A 17,939-nucleotide genomic window follows, 5' to 3' on the forward strand; every position below is an offset into this window, starting at 1 on the left:
GAAAATTTAAAGAAAGAGATATTGTGGAGCCAGGGACACCTACAAAGGATGAACTCACCAGGCGGTTGTCATCTCAGGGAAATTACAGTCTGTTTTCCCCCATGGCACGTTGTTACCTCACTGCTACAACATCTCGCCACGTTTTCCGGTTATCTGTCTATTGCTATGGAAAGATCGCGTCTCTGGTCGTGGTATGAGGTCATGGCATACAATGAGAGCCTTCAGTAAGGATTTCAATATTCAAAGCGTAAAAGATAAAAGAATCAGTTTTGCTTCTCTAGTGCTACAATCGCGACTCAGCAAAGGAGTCATTCTTCCTGCGTCAACATTGCATTGCGAAAGCAGATAAAGATATAAAGGTAAGCTCAATCAGCACTCCTTTTGTATATTTACTTCAACACAGAGGCGGAAATACTACTGCTACTAATGTCGGTTTGCATTTTCAAGTTCATTGTATGCTATGTAGGGGGGTGCGGTGGCGCAGTGGGTTGGACTGGGTCCTGCTCTCCAGTGGGTCTGGGGTTCGAGTCCCGCTTGGGGTGCCTTGCGACGGACTGGCGTCCCGTCCTGGATGTGTCCCCTCCCCCTACGCCGTGTGTTGCCGGGTAGGCTCTGGTTCCCCGCGACCCTGTATGAGACAAGCGGTTCTGAAAATGTGTGTGTGTGTATTAGGGGTTGCATGACTTCAGATTTTTTAAAGTCGATAGTTATGTGATGAAAGTCGAATCGATGTTGACTAATCGCTGATGACATTGTGAATAAAAACACAAGGGAAAGGAATGCTTTGCAACAACCATCAATCTGTATTCTCAAACTGAATGCATACGCTGACAACAGACAGCTCATACATAGGCGATATTGTATATGTACTGTACATATATAAAACAGATAAGATGGGGCATTGTATCCGGGTTCTAAAAAATAGTTTTTTTTTTTTATTGAAAAACAAATGATGAATTAACTATGTTTAAAAACCATTTCTTGCTCAAAATGTAAACTATTTAAAATATGCCTCATTTATAGTTTCTTGCCGTCTGATTTTTTTGACTTTGAGTTATTTAGTTTTGTGGTATTCTTTTCAAAAGCAGCAATAGAGTGTCCTCTTTTTACAATGTTGGGCCGCACGCAAAAATCTTTGGACACTCATTGTAGAAGAACCCCACACAGCACCATGTTGTACTAGATTGTCTGCAATCTCTTAATATGTTACCCTAGTTTGTATCATATTATTTATCATTTGGCCAAATGGCTCCAGAATGGACATTTTTTCCCCAAAGAAAAGAGTCAGTGAAGCTCACTTTTACATCCAGGTTAGGCATTCACTTTTTTGGCAGACACTTTTCTCCAAAGCGACTTCCAATGAACATTATGTAGTGTTACTATCAGCCCACACACCTTATTCACCGTGGTGACTTACACTGCTAGATACACAACTTACAATGGGTCACTCATCCATACATCAGTGGAACACACTCTCTCTGTCACTCACACACTATCAGGGAACTTGAACAGCTTCTCTTTGGACTGTGGGAGGAAACCCACCCAGACATGGGGAGAACATGCAAACTCCATACAGACTGAGCAGGGATTGAACCTGTGTCCCCTCATAGCTCCCAGGCTTTGTGAGACTGTAGTATTACTCGCTGTGCCACCGTGCTGTTAGATTGGAAATATTGCGTACTTTGGGGCATTCATCAAATCTGCACAGTCGACTAGTCTGTGCAACCCCTAGAACGTGTACTCCTTGTTTCATCTTTATTCTTTTGCCATTTGCTTTCAATTGGACACTCATTTTTACTGCAAGGGTTTAAAAAAAAAAAAAAAAAAAAACGAAGCTATCCCCTGAATACCTTCAGCGGCCGCATCCAAGCCGCATCCGTCACCACTCTTTTCAGAGAAAGCCCCCAAAGTATATCACAATGGGTTTGAAATGAGTACAAACCAGGGGGAATAATCTCTCAGTGGTTCAAAAAGACAATATCCTCTGAGCTGCCCTGTCAGCTGCTGCGCCATCAAAGTCAAAACATGTCTGCGAGAGGATGACAAATCGGCCCCTCCAGCAGCTGGCCCAGAGGTGGTGTAACACAGCACTGCTAGCCTTTTGCAGAGGTAGGCTCAGAGCAGCCAAGTCCTTGACCCCCGAACCCACGAAATCCAGACCTTCCTCAGTCCCCCTACCACAGAGCGGTGGACGAGTACTGCATACTTAGAGAAGTGCATTATGGGGCACAGGGGGCTCTCCTCAGATAAAGTTAGGCATTAACTTCATTCCTTTATTTCAGGATGAATAGAGATGGTGCACTGGTTTGCAGTCTTATCTTGTTCTCACACGCAAGTGTGTGGGTATGCAGGCTGCTAATTTACAGCAGAGGAGGGTCAAACCGACTGGTGTAATTAGTGTGGTATTGAAAAGCTGCCGAAAGTTTAATTTAGCTATAAATATGCGGGGCTTTGAATAACCGTCCTCAGAAAAACTGTTATCGCTATCAGCTTTCTGACCTCTGAATACATGTAATTGTACTTTATGCCGATGAAAAGATTCCATAAAATGAAAACCTGTAATGCATGTGATATTGTAGTAGATATAAGTACAGTATATCATTGTGCTCTTTCTGCTCCTGGCGAGGCAGATTCCACCGTGTCGCAGGTGCCCACATGCAGGTTCTCATTCATGGCTCAGTCACTCGACTCTACACAGCTGGCATCCTGGGTGCACTTTTTACTTCCCATGAGGGTTACCAGGCACCATCTAAGCTGAGCAAACGCTCCCTAGTAGGAGGAAAAGCAGGCCAACATTGCCTGTCTACTTCCCGAGGCAGAAGGACTGTGTCTCTTATATCAGCAGGTTCTAAGTAGGAGTCAGGCTGTGCTGGGGTTGATGGATCTGGGAGATTTACCAATGCTTTACCTTTAAAAAACACAGTGAGATAGATGTACCTAGATTATCGCTGAAGATTGTTGCAAGGAGCCTCTACATGTCAGTTTTAGCGCTAGGGCCTATGAAAGGAAAAGTTTGTTTTCAACCTTTTCCCGCAATTCTCCATGCTGTTACCTAAGCAAAGTTGAGCGCCTCTAAATTTATTTTCTCATTGACTGTTGTTAAGAGCTTGTTCGAGTAACTGCTGAAGTGGTCTGGAGCCTATATCGTAAATATAGAGTGCCAGGGTGGTCAAGGTACACCTTGAAGGAGGCCAATCTTATTGCAGAGTAGCTACACGCAGGCATTCGCTCGCACATACCCCTGCTATGGGTAATGTAGAGTCAACCTGAAACACATGTATTTGGGCTGTAGGAGGAAACCTACAAAAACACAAAGAGAATATGCAAATTCCACACGGGCTGAACCGGATTTAAATGTACACCCAATCATCCCAGGAGCGGTGAGACAGCAGTGCTGCCCAGTGTGTCACCATACCACCTGGATTTATTTATTTAAAAATCGGGATATCGGTATTTTGGCCCCATAGACCCCACTGGTGTGTGTGATAAGTGTTATGTTTGAAAACAAAAAGTAGCATAGAAAGTGAAAAGCACAGTATGAGATCAAAGGGCTAACCCTCCTGGAAAAGGTTCAGAAGTTTTGATAAATCATACATGAATGAATTATGGTTTTGCTGTATCTTGCAGAGCAGCACTGCATAGCTGGCCCTCTTTCCTTGTGTAATAGAAGCTCCCAGAAGTGGGTTGTATAAACTCAGCCTCTTCCAGGAATACAAGGGTCCATTTCATCCACTGTGGAAACACCAGCTTCCTCCTACAGACTGTTCCCACAAGTAATTTGAAGACAAAGAAAAGTATTTGCCAAGCAAAACAAGGGTTTTTTTTTTTTTTTTTTCCTCTGTCTTTCAGGAAGTGCAAAACTGTTTTTAAAAAGTCCTCTTAACTAATAGAAGCACACAACAGCAGGAAACTGGAAATTCAGACATACAGTGATGCTGTAGTACCATAAGTGCGTATTGTTTGCTGTTAGATGGTAACCGTGTTTAAAGAAAATGGCAACACGTTGTTGTTACAGGCCCAACTGGGAATTCGTCTCATGTCTTCAACAAAATCTCCTACAAGACAGGAACAAATATGTTTAGTTTTTGGAGAAAAAAGGAAAAGCCCAAGGATAGTTCCATTAAAATACTCACTGTTGTTCCAACAGGTCATATCATTAGTGTAGTAAACCCACAATGGTGCAGCGTGCATCACTTAGTATTTACATTTATTTATTTAGCCAAGGCTTTTTTCCCAAGGCAAGTTCTCATATTTGGTGTGTTAAATTACTGAAAATGATTTAACCATAAGTACAGCTGGGTGCTCTTACTGTGTCAGTATAGGGTAAGTTCCTTGTTTGGGGTTACTACAGCAGGATTGAGGATTTGAACCTAGGACCTTCAATCACGAAGCAATATTTCTAACCATTACACTACCTATTGCTCTCTAAACACATGCAATACAAAATAATTGAAGCCTTGCAGAAATTTTTCTTTTATTTTTTTTTTTTTTTTTTTTTTTTTTTTATTGTTTATTTTTACTGAGTCCTGTGTGTTTCTGTGGTCTGCTCAAGGTCTCCTCTAGAGAATGCCATTGCACACACAGTTTCCAACTTAAAGCTGCCTTTATTGGCGTTCGTTTGTTAGTTATTTTTCTTGTGCTGGTGTCAAACTGAGCACAAGGTATAAAAATGTACCTGCTCAGATATTGAGAATTTGGATTACTGTTGAATAAAGATAAATGACAGATAAGGCCATATACTTTCCTGTTGAAATAGCTTTGTCAAGAAAAATGGAAGAATAAAAAATTGGCTGATTATGTACACTCCAGTGGTCTATTTATTTACTGTGGTGTAGATTAATCGAAGACTGCCAACGCTGTAACCCTGAGATGAAAGATGTCTTCTGATGCCTCAAACCTTCAGGAAGTGTATTAATTAGCATCTGTTTTCAATGCTTTGTGGCTGTAAGTAGCAGAATATAGCGATCACTTTGAAAAATTGCTGGAGGAATCTTCTCCTTCTGCTTCTTTAAAACGGTGGAGGGCATGTAAGATTGCAGTTAGTTTTGCTGTAAAATAGTGTCATATGATATGGCGTGACACCTTCATACAGACCTTTTTAACCTTCATAGTCATTATGCTCTTCATTATTGTCACTGGTTTTCACTGGTTTTATTATGCTGTACAAAATTATTATTGCATCATTATAAGCAGCAATGAATTACAGCTGATGCATAAATCTCTAAAGAAACTGAGAAAAGTCCACAGATGAGCTTATATTGTTCGTTCCAACCCTGTGGTTCATATATAATTTTTATTGGTTTGAAGAAACTTAATAACTTTTTCCTTCTTCTGAAGATACATTTTTGTGTAGCTTGGTAGCAGAAACAAAGTTAATTCATGCTGCCCTAAAAAATTAAATAAGTAGACAAATAAATAAATAATGTGACTCTGCCTTGGCTGACATGAAGCAGTATTCATATTCCAGCAGAGAAAACTCTCTAATAGAATGTCAGTTAGTCAAGGTAAACATTGGCTGTACGTAAGTGGTGAAATAAAAAAAAAAAAAAAAGCTTAAAATCCTGAAAGACCATAGTTTAATTGTAAGTCCACTGCAGAGATCTGACGGGCAGCGATTTTGACCATCATCTTATTCCCCTTTGACAGTGCTTTTGCTGGCTGTTTCCATTGTTTGACAAGCTAACACTGTTTATTCATTCAAAAAGTTGAATGGACTGTAAAAGGCATTCACTTAATTCAGTCAAAATCAATGGGACTACGTGTTTATCAGTGTTTGTTTAGAATGTTGCTTAGCCCATCCATCATTTCTATGTCAACTTGATATTTACGTTTTGTATTGTAACGACCAGCGTTACTGGGAGTTTGAAACGAAAAATGGGTCTATTGTAAATAGTTGCATTGTGGGTAAAATGGAGCTGTGTTCAATTGCTGTGGGAACTGACGGGGAATATAAGGGGCTGAGCGTGTTGGCCAATGAAAAGAATGGAGAAAAGCCTGAGGGGTGTTAAGCAGGCTGGGAAGGCTAGCTTGAGGTGCAGGTCTTGAGGAAACGAGGTCCTCGGACCAAGAGCATTATTTCCTTGTGTTTGCGCTGATAGCTCTCGCCGCGTGCTGGTGTTCCGATAAACGTTCGTAATGAACGCTGTCCATGCGTCCTCCTTCGCCCCATCCGAACCCAGCCGCGGTGTTACGAATGCAGACAATGTAAAGTCCAGAGTGAAACATGCAAAGTTGTTCTTTGGGATTTTTCAGGAAATGAAGACACTGCTGTGAAATTACATGCAGGAATGACCCGTAGATGCAGAAAGTGCACTGCGAGGAATGCGGTGTAGTGTCACACAATGTGAAGAATGAGCCCTGCTGAGAGAATGCAGTCTATTGCTTTGATCCAACAGAGGACTAGTTCTGATGTTTGCATGCTGTTAAGTTTCCTTGTATTCATTGTCTTTCATTGCATGATGTTACTGCTATATACAGTGACAGATGTCTGGGGCATTAATCCTGAATGCAAAAATGTTTACAGTTATACTCAGTACAAAGTGTACAACTTTGTCAACAGATTGAAAGGCACATGTGCTAAGCGCTCCATTTGGATCCACACTGTAAACATTTTTTGCTGTTTATACCTGTTTTCAAGATAGAGTAATTCATGATCAGTTTACCCCAGTAAAGAACTTTTGAATATAGGCTACACTGTATTGTTTCTCCTGTAAGGTTCACACTGATGATTTACTGCTTTGCTGAACTTTTTAATGGAGCATTAAACATACTACAGCAGAAATTCAATATGTGCTTTTATTTTCATTGATTCTATTGTGAGCAATGGTCTGAAGTGATTCCTGCAACAGCCACTTCATCTGCTACATATCAATAAGAACCATGAGCCCACACATCATAGGCAGTTTAGATGGAAATTGGCTCAAGAAGATGCCCTGTGGAGTCCCAGAGAACAATTTATGGAGCAAAAATTTTCAGCAGCTAGTATCTGATTTTTTTTTTTTTTTTTTTTTTTAACAAACTGTTGTTTTGGCATTAGAATTGCAAATGGGAATAAAATTAAAGTAAGACATAAGAAACTAAAACCCTGACTGAAGGGTTACAGCTAGAGCTCCCAGGAAAAAAGAGGACTGTTGGATCTTAAAGTGAAATGCTACACTCAAGAAGAGTTTTTTTCAGTAAACTACATAGCTGTGCTAATGGACATAGCTGCACATTTTACAAGTTTCTTGGGAAAAAAAATGTGTGCTAAGCAATGAAACTATGTAGTATAATTTAAAACATTCATTATGGATAAAGATGCTGCTACAACATGGCATTTGTCAGGCATGTGGTTTTGCCACTGTGTGACAAGTGATAGCATGTCCAGGCATGCAAGGTAACCTCCAGCGGATGGAAATGTCCAGCAAGTGATCGAGTTAGGACTAAGGTAATTACACTGCCAGTGTGCAACAAATTACAACCCAGTATTGTCTGTAATTGCTGAACAGTAGCGATTTATGAACTAAAATATCTGAAACCCAGCTTCAGGAAATGTTAGCATTATATATTCAATTAATATGGTATCTGATTGTAGACAGTGAATACCGTCTTTTGTTGAAACAGTATACATATTAAAGCTTTGCATTAGTGAAAATGCCATGGTAACCTTGATGAGCTGTAAGCTGCTCGATAACTTTTGTTCATCTTTGGCTATCTAAGCGGTAGAATGTCAACAGGGATCCATCTTCTGGCTCTTTCGCACCCTCTTTGTGTAATCCAAGCAACTGAAAAAATACCAGGGCAGAGAGCAGAAATCGCACCCAGAGGCTTTTTGCATGCGAGTGAGAAGCATCCGCGTTCCTGGCCCGTGACTGTTCCCAGCAGACTGCCGGTCAGAGGGGAACCTGAGGTGTTGGGAGCTCTGCTCAGAACACCAATACCAACTGGCTGCATGTTTTTGGCTTGCTCGTTTCCTACGCATTTGCCCGATTAAAACCTGGACGCGCAGTGAGACAGAGCTGCGCTGGAATTATAAATAGAGCAGGGGTCTCATTTACGCTGAGCCACATCTCCATATGTGACAGACGGTCGTGCTGTTGACATCGGCTGAATTGCGTTGCTTCCGGATCACGGAGATCTGGACGTGTTGACAGGGAATCTGTATGAGAGCGGTGCCTGATTGTGTAAAAAGGGAATCAAGGGGACGGAACGAACAAATGCTTTGCATAGCAGAGTGACATGTGGGGAAAAGCTGATACTCTGTGCTTCATGCTCACATATTCCCAACTGCAGAGGCGAGAATTGGTAAAGAAACTTGTACCAGCATCATTAATTCAGCAAAGGGTACTTACCAGATGTTTCCTCTTCTCTGTCTGCATGCTGTCAAAATTTTGTTTCCATTACGAGGCAGTAGGACACATCTGAAACATCATAAGCCCTTATGTATGATTTGCTCTTTCTTCTGAAGCTTCAGGGCTGGTGGGCATTCAAGAGGCAAGCAGAGGATCATCAACAAGAGGACGAGATCTCCATGTAGATCTCATTACCCCTGCTGCCGCCTACCAGCCAAATGCTCACTTGCTGCCCCTTCATATCAAATTAAATCCACAAAACAAATATATTGATCGGTTCACGTGTGCGTTTAGATGATCTTGCAGGTACTAATGTTTCGGCCTAACCGAGCCGCTCTCCCGTTTTCTGGCCATCCCAGTGTGTCTTTGCTCAATGCCGCAGGGGTTAAGTGCGTCTCCCTCTTCTGCCCAGAGACTGTGTGGAATACTGTGAAAAGGGAAAGGGGGAGCCTTCCTGAATGAAAACAATTCCAGATGAGCGTAGGAAGTGTGTTGTCTGACCCCATGTTAATAGAGGTTAATTTGGTGTTGGACTCAAGAATACGCTGGGTCAAAAGAGACAGATGTGTCTCTCAGTTGTGACAGATAAGATGTGATGGGATTTTTTGTGCGTGTGTCCAAAAGCTTGCAGGAACACAGTTGTTGTTCTCTGTTCTGTTTTTTTTTCTATGTTTTTCCCAATGTTTGTTTTGTGTCGTACAATTAGAAAAAACATCAGTAGATTCATACACCCTAAGATCTGATAGGCCCATGAGTAATTTTCCTTGTACTGAACAGCTCAGTCCTGTTTTCTGCTGTAACATAAACATTTTTGAAGCCAGTTTAAATAATTTTCAGTTCTTCACGGAAGTATGACTGTACTTGGTGTTATTGACTTGGTGCGTTTACTTCCTTTCTGAATTGGAGTATTCATCAGACAATACACTCCAAAACCAGTATAGAGGTTATAGCACATTGGAACTGTGTATTAAATGAAATGAAGGGTATAAACACTCAGACTCAGTACAGTAATATAGTGAAATGTTGTTTGTACAACACAATCTAGTGTATCCAGGTTCACAGAGAACGCATCTCATCGTCATACATGATACAAGTTATAAATGGTGGCATTAAGTCTTTTTTTGGCCTTTAATTGTTGATTCACATTTGCATACAATTGTAGACATTTTTCTGTCCATCAGACTGTTTTTGGAAGAAATAAAGTCTACATGTCCTCTTACCTCAGCAAGTGGTTGACTGCCTCGATACAGACCTATGTTGCTGGCATGTCACCCTTACCGACGTCATACAGCCTTTTGCAGTTAAATATGGTTACATTCATAATTTATTCATAACTTCCCTGTAATTTAGCTACTGATCCGCTTGTCTTTGAGTAATGATCATTATTTAATGTATAAATCAACCTACTGGCAATATGACAATGTCTGTTATGAATGAAATATAATTCCTTTGAATTCCAGATTTGGTTGTATTTAACTGTTTATTTTGCAGAGATTAACATCTCCAAATTATTGCTGTTATTACTTTGAACAAACATATATCTGTCACACAATGTATATTGTCTTCATTAAATTATGGTTTATATTGTTTTTTATGGATGTCTTCGATCAAACTTATCAACACTGCGCTTTTAGTATAATGAATTCCATTTTTTTCGTGAGTTGTAAGTAATGATTCACAAGAGCAACAGTTCCCGTTTTTACATGACTTCATGACCAGGCTTCCACTGAAGGAAAGTGCAAGAAAAGCCTTGCTCATTACAGAACATCTTTTCTCATTGAAAGCTATGTTCCCCCATTTACGTATGCAAAATTACTTGGAGCAAGTAAACAAATATTTACATTATGTGTTGGTTCTATAATATTTTTTTATCAAAAAAGGTAGATTTTTGTGCATATTTCCCTTGTTTCCCTGTGAAGTAAAGGTAAAGAAGAAGGACATATGGAGTTAAAGGATTTAGACCAGAATTTAAATTGTCAGAATAGTATTTCTGGGTTTCCATGGGAACCCTTGGAAGAAAATTGTCCTTGAACATCAGAAAAATGAAAGCTGAGTTTTAAGGAGCTGAAGCAGGACACAGACAGCAAAAAAAGTCCAGAGAATAGTTTATTTTTTATAGCAAGCCGAAGCTGTGGAATTACCTTCGGTCCTCTAGGGCCTGTGGTGTACAGAACCAGCTACTGAACTTTTGTTAAATATTTGTTTTGTTAAAATCATTGGTTTATGTAAATGACAGTGTGTGAGAGAAAATATATTCTAGAGTGTATTTTATATTTAATATATGAAACATTTTTTTTTTTTCCTCAACACAAGGACTATATACATGGCTCCATGAAGATTATTTTAAAATAAATTCAGCACAGTACAGTTTCTCCTGAATATGCTGTGAGTGTATGAAGATTAAAGAGTAAATCCTAATATGATGGTATCTGAGTGTTGATATACTTTGCTCTAGTGCACTCACTGACTGAGGACTGGTGTTTTGGAATATGTGTGCAGGAATATGTGCAATATGTACATTATAGTAACGCTGTTGTAACGTGGAGCAAGACATAACACAATCCCTTCAGCAATATTTCCTACAAGATGGATGCTCAGTAATGTATAAAATTATGTTAACTCATTTAATGTCATTAAGGACACTGAGCTTGCAGTGTCTAAACCTGCTTTTCATTTTAATATTTATCTGTCTGTCCAGCTGTACCGTACTGATAGAGGAACCATGAAGAAATTTGCTGTAAAGTACAAGAACAGATATCTCAGGAAATTAGGATTTTTATAGCCGTGAGAATAATTACATGTAAATAAATGTGTATATAAAAGTGTGCTTGTCTTCTCTCCTCAGTCCTATCCATAGGAGAAGTCAAATGTTCAAACTGGTACAGAAGCGAACAGATTTTTGAGGTCTCTCAGTGCCAAATAAGTTCTACTTCAGTAGTCAGATGTTTTGTTATGACATAGTTTACTGCTATTTTAATAAGCACACAGAGTCACTTTTCTGCAAAATATTTTTCTGTGGTCACATCATAACAATAAAGAAGGAAGGATGCAGTAGCTCCATGGTTATCACATTGTTTCAGCACAAATAAACCAGGCGGTGGTTTACTGACTTGCGAATGAAGATGACACGTTTCCTGCTGGTGTTCCTTGTGGAATTTCTCACCTCAGTACGCAGTTCCTTTGCTGAAGGTACGACTTCTGTTCAGCAAACGTTGGCCGCTTACAGCCTTTTATAGGCAAACCTACCTCAATGAGTGCGCTTTGAGGACGTATGGCAAAAGACATTAAGCTAAACTAGATGTGTCATGGTACAAGTCTTCCCTCCTTGGATCAGGTTTAGATTTGATTTCTTTTGATACATTGATTGAATATATTACTAACAGTCATATTGTCAACAACCTTCTGTCTCAAGCAGGGTCACGGTGAACCAGAGCCTAACCCAGAAACATAGGGTGCAAGGCTGGAGGGAAAGGGGACACTCCCAGGACAGGACTCCACTCCATCACAAGGCACCCCAAGCAGGACTTGAACCCCAGACCCACCACACAGCAGGCACTGGCCAAATCCACAACACCACAATACCCCCTCTTACTTACAGCTTTTTCAACGAACTTAATTATGCAAATTTTTGTGCTGTTACAGAAGTAACAAAGAAAACAATGCCTAATTTGTACCATGAAGAAGTCTGATTTGCAACAGAGCAATAGGCACATATGCAGGAAATAACATGTTTGATAACTTTGGAAATAGGGTAAAAGATAAAATATGTTTAGGTGGTATTTTCTTCTGTATCTTGGACTTGCAAATAACTTCATTTCTTTACCAGCAGAACTGCAATCCCTCAGGATATTCGCACAAAGAATTTCAGTGCCCTGAATTTCAGGACAGATACCCCAGCAGAATTACAGAATATTCAGATAGGAAATGCCGCTCTTTTTCCTGCAGAAAAGTTGAATTGAAGATAGCCATAGACAAGATGTGAGGTGTGGTGCCGGTTTTTCTCTACCAAGTTAAACTGAGGTGCCTTGGATAAGTAGTATCGGTACAGCCAGCTCTTAGTTTTGCTGGACTCAAAAATCCATTAAATCGGCTGTGGACCTAGGAAGCTGCATCTGTCTTATTGTCATAATGTTTACTAATTACTGTTTGATAGCTGTGCTAATGGGGGTTATTAGCCTTTTACCATGTTTTCCCTTAAGCACATGAGAAGAGTCCGGGTATAAATGGAGCTGGACAGCTTGTTGAGGAGCACTAAGGAGTTAATCAGAACGTTTTAATTTGCATTAATTAAGGCTAATCAGTAAGAATTGTTCGCTCTGTCTCTCTGGGCTTGATGAAACCATCCAGAATGCAGATTTGAAAAGGAATAACTAAAGCTTACATTATTGGTCTCTCAATATGCTTGTGTGAAAGGACCGTTTTGAACATTAGCATGTGGGCGTACTTTTGATGGCAAGAAGCAGCAGGTGGTGTCGTGGTTAAGGGAGGGCCATATGACTAATATGACATCAGGTTTCCAAGAGGTGGAAAAAAACAAGATTTCTATCTGAATAAACTAGTAAAAATCTAAAGATGAATGTGGTGTTAGACATTTCCAGCCCAGCATCTTCTCGTTATTAGATTTTTTATTATTATTATTGCTTATGTGAAGCATTTACCATTATGAATTACAACTTTTTCAGTGCACCATCAAGGTTGTCCACAGCCTAATCCCGAGTCACAGGGTGTGACACAGGGTATACCCTGGACGGGATTCCAGTTCATCGCAGGACATACATTTGTAGTGCAGTGAATTTTTATTGTATCATTTAAATTTAAATGACTTTCTTAATGATATAACAGCTTAGACCCCTGCAGAGATATGGTAAACTTTATGCCCTTAACGCACTATTCTCCATGCTGCTGTAATTGTAATAGTTTAATCATTTTAACAAAGTCAAGGATTAATGGTCTGAACTTCTGCTGCTGGTTTCCAGATTTAGATCACTGTCAGCATTCCTTTTTCTTACATTAACAGCCTTGACGTCTGTAGGCATTTGAGGTAGATGTTGAAACTGTTGGTGACATATGTCACTGCAGATCAGGGTGCCTGCTAAACAAATGGTAAAGTTAGGAACTTTGAGATTCATATCAGCTGTTCCATTTGGGGACTGAAATCTCATGTTTGGTTGCTTATTTAAAAAGGTAGCGTCTGGTGCTTTCCATCTTTAGACTCTACGACCTTCAGCAGGAGGAAAGTGTACCAAAGCCATTCTTCACCCAGTTAAGCTCCCCCCCCACCCAGATTTGCCTGGTATCTCCTGCTTCCTTTCCCCAGTAGTTCTCCTTTTGTCTTGAAGCGCATGTCTGAGATCAGGCGCCTCCCCACCGACCCATCCATCACTCTGACACCTCCTCTGTTCTCCTTTTGAGATGTTCTTTTTGTCTTCCTTTCATTCACTGAGGTTTAATTAGTGTGTGTTTGTAGTACACAGAGTCCTGATCTCTGTCAGGATCTCACCATTTATCTTGTCCCACTCTCCCTGCTGCCAGGTCTCTCAAAGGCAATTTCCCCAATAGCTTAACTTGAAACTAGCAGCAGGTTTATTCAGAGATGCATGGAGGGATGCCTGTGGTTTTACCACCTGGGGTGAACAGAATACTTGGCCTCTTTTTTGGTAGTTAAGTTTTCCTTTATATTTAAAGCTTGTGCAAAGTCTTCTGCCTCACACTTCAAGGAGAATAAGACCTTTCTACTGCGGGACAGACGATGGCGTTTGGGTCTCTGAAGGCCCTGATTATGCTGTTCCCTGTCAAGCCAGGGCTCTCAAGCTGGCACCATTCTTGCATCAGCGCTTGCACTGAACTGTACATTCTGGAACTTTTTTGGGACTTATTAACAGATGGTCTTTGTGGCTGAAACATCTTAATGACTCTGGAGAAAGTAGCAAGTCCAGTGAGCAGTTCAAGTTGTGGAAATGCTAGTTTGTAGAGGAGCTCATTTTTTTCCAAGTTCTGTTTACAGCGTTCAGCTTTAATTTGGTCTACAGTTAGACGTTCTGTCACTTTTTTCTCTAAATTATCCACTGCACCTGCCTGCACTGTGTGTCTCCACTTGTAGCTATCTGGCCAAAGGACAGGGTTCTCATTAAGGCTCGATGTGCATGCTAGTTGCTAATGAATCCTGCACTTTGGTGGCAAGGAACTGTGAGGAAATTAGTTGTTCTCAGTACTTTTTTCATAATTACACTCCTTTTTTTTTTTGTTTGTGTATTGACCAAACGATATTTACCAGGTACACTTGAGCTGCAGTAGGAGGATGAGTTTGTCTTTCCCTTACCTGTAAACACATTTTAAAACTTGATGCCACGATTACTCACCACTGCCTTTGACTGGGACCTCTGGTGTCAGAAGGTGGCTTAGTGAGGCCTGACTGCTTTGCTCTGCAAGGTGTGTTTATTTAGCAAAGCTTTACCAATGTGTTTGTACTGACAGTAGTAAACCAAACTGGGCATAACATGGTTGTGTCACTAAGAGGGATGAACGCAGTGCTTACTTGTGGATGGATCTGAATGTCTGTTCAGACGCATGAAGTTCTTCATCACATTCCAGGTATATGGACAGGTATAGGGATCAGCAAATGAGGACAATGAGATCAACAAGAAACGTCTTAGTCGCCAGCCTCTCACTTATTATGCACTAATCTTCCGTCTAATGAGGTTACATACGTTGAAATCACACTGAAAGGAAAGCGCACAGCAAGGTTTGCAGTGAAATTGCTGTTTGCTCTTGATGGTGATTTTGCACATGTGCTTTTTGATGGTAAAGTGATACAGTGAAATTCATAAGAGCTGGTTTCAGTTTAAAGAACTAGAGATAATATAAAAAAGTCTCTGAAAGTTGACTTAATGGTTTATTATTTACCCCATGATCCAAGGTAGCAAACAGTTATCTTTTCACTCCTATTGTGAAATGTTGTTATGCAGCTGTATTGACTGTATTGTATAGTGTAGCTCAGCTTGTGAAGGATAGTTGACTATTGTTGTACAGGTGCTTAGAACAAGACTTATACATCATCTGTTTCCTGCAATTTATACAGCTGGGTTGGTTACTGAAGCCACTCCATTGCAATACTTTGCTCAATAGTACACGTACAGAGCACATCATAGAATTTGAAACTCAAAATTTACCTCCTCTGCCACTAAGTTGCCTGCAGCTCTCTTGACCGAATATGCAAAACAAAATTTCTCCGATTTAAATGGATAGATCTTTATTGAAGTAGCTGATGTTAAGTTCATTTTTGTCTTTTTGTATAAAAGTCTCTAAACTTCTGCTTTTGCTTGTATACACTCACTACTGGTTTATTTCAAAATACTCCAGTCAGAATCCAAGCAGTCTTAAGTGTCTGTGAGCTACAGTACATCATCTAAGCCTATTCTCTCCTCTTTCAGAGTCCCCTCCTGAGCGACCGGGCCGGAGACGCAGCATGCCCGGCAGTGCAGGAGATAAGACCCCCACTATGGAGCCCTCTGCATCCACACCTTTTCGGGTCACGGTGAGTATCCATCATCAACTCAGCACAGAAAGCAATGCACTCGTCACAGTATCACATGCTGCTCATCTACTGTGGTGTGTGAATCAAGCGTGATACAAGTCATCTGGGACACAAATGGCACTGGCTAGAATGGTTTTCTCAGCATGAGTTTCTCTGTTTTGCATAAACCAAAATCTGCAATACTCTTTCACCCATGCATATTCCACAAAGAACCTACTTTGGCGATTGACACTTTGTTTTGGAGAGTTTCTGTCTACAAAGCAATATATAGATTAATCACTTTTAGTAAATCTGTAAAATGTATTCATTTTCTATCATGTCATTTGTGCCCAGAACCTGGGACAGCATCTGTTGCACACTTCCTACAAGGACAAAATCTGGTAATTGGCTGACTGGTGGTATACAGAAGCCTTCTGTCTGAACAGCTATGAGAAAGAGGCCTCCTTTCTGCTGGTTAGCCCTTGTCAGAGGGTGCATATTTTGTTGAAAAATGTAAACATCTTAATAGCAATGTAAAAATGCACCTTGACCTCTGGCTAATGCTCCTGTTCGCTTGTCCTCTCCTTAATGGGTGCAAACTGCTCCACAAGAGTATTACAAAACGTTAACATCATGTACTACAGAATATTAACTTTAACCACTTTTTTTCCGTGCAGCAATTACCTAATGAAAAGTGATTGCATTTTTTGTGACTTTCCTTTTTTCGATGTTCTTTCAGGGATTTTAATAGAGCAGATTTATATGATCTATAAAACCAGTAACTTCATTTTCAACACTTTTGGCATGTAGTTGCAAGCAAATAAAAACAAATTGATGTTCATAAACCCTTTGCAGACCTCCCATTGAGTTTTAATAACATCTATGTTACAAACTGGAGATTCTGTAGACTGAGGCCAAAACCAGATATGAAGAGAAATATGTGTACAATAAAGTTTGGTGTGTTCAATCAGAACCAGAGACATTTGGCTCACTGGAGCCTTGGGAATGCTATGATCATAGTGCAGCACATGTTGTAGTGAGTCACAGTGATTATTTTGTGGGGCGGGTGCGGGGGATTTGTTGCACTGGACCCTACCTCCATGACTTCCTGTTAAAGTGTGGTTTTTTTCAAAAATGGCTGATTATAAACAAATGCCACAGTATCTGCATGTGCTACACATATGTTTAACTCATAGGAAAGGCTTGTTTTGCTGTGGAAAACATGTAATTTTGACGATTTTATTCAGCGCACGGAAAGTAGCATTTTCTTGTTTACAGCTCAACTTATTTATTTTTTGTCAGTTTGTATAACATTTTTTCCCCATTTACCAAATTAAATATTTATTTTACCTTATAAATATTAAATTAATTGTTGTTCTGAGATTTAAACCTGCGTCTCATTGGTACTTCTAACATTGGGTTCAGGTCTCATTGTTTTTATGCCAAATTACCATGAGGCGAGCTTCACTTATCATGTGACATACAGCCAGCCGGTGGCATCGTGGTGAAGGAAGAGCACCTGTCCTCTTCAGTCTGAAAGGTCACTGGTCCAAGCTCCACTCCACTGCCCACTGTTTCTGTAGTAGCTACTCGCGATCAAGCAGTTTGCACTGAATTGCGGCGCTGACATTACCAACAATGGACTGAAGTACAAGTCGCAAGTAGGATAAAAGTACCGTACCATCTAAACAAGAGATGAATGTTAATAACAATGACAAAATGAAGAGGTCCCAGTCTTGTCGCAGAATCAGCGGGTGCAAAGTTGTGGGAGGGTACACTGGAAAGGGCACCAGTCCCCACGGGGTAGCCCCACACACTCACTTTCAAACTATGGTAATTTAGCATCGCTAATTTGCCTGAACTGCAAGAGGAAACGCGTGGTAGACACAGGGAGAACATGAAAACTCCTCCGAGACTAAGCCAGCTTCAAACCTATGCCCGAACAGCTCAGACGCTGTGAGGCAGCAGCACTACCCGCTGCGTCCCCACAGTGTCCTGTTCATGTACTCTCAGCCATAACTCGGTACGTATTGGTGTAGGACTGCCAAGACTGCGTTGTGATTCCACAGTTGGCACAACGCAGCCATATTTTTCAC

General features: G+C 40.5%; 1 protein-coding gene across 8 annotated transcripts in view; it reads left to right on the plus strand.

Moving 5' to 3' along the window:
- The window catches only part of dab2ipb (DAB2 interacting protein b), a 238,349-nt gene that overhangs the window by 107,320 nt on the left and 113,090 nt on the right, over window positions 1–17,939 (plus strand). For 7 of the 8 annotated variants that reach the window (XM_029252910.1, XM_029252912.1, XM_029252913.1 and 4 more), the window contains one exon: window positions 15,761–15,864. In XM_029252910.1, coding sequence (XP_029108743.1) covers window positions 15,761–15,864 — 104 coding nt within the window. Of the gene's footprint in view, window positions 1–307; window positions 360–15,760; window positions 15,865–17,939 lie in introns of those variants that run through there. The other variant, XM_029252918.1, reaches the window with a different exon arrangement.

Source organism: Scleropages formosus, chromosome 6 (assembly GCF_900964775.1).
Source record: "Scleropages formosus chromosome 6, fSclFor1.1, whole genome shotgun sequence".
Taxonomy (NCBI): Eukaryota; Metazoa; Chordata; class Actinopteri; order Osteoglossiformes; family Osteoglossidae; genus Scleropages; species Scleropages formosus.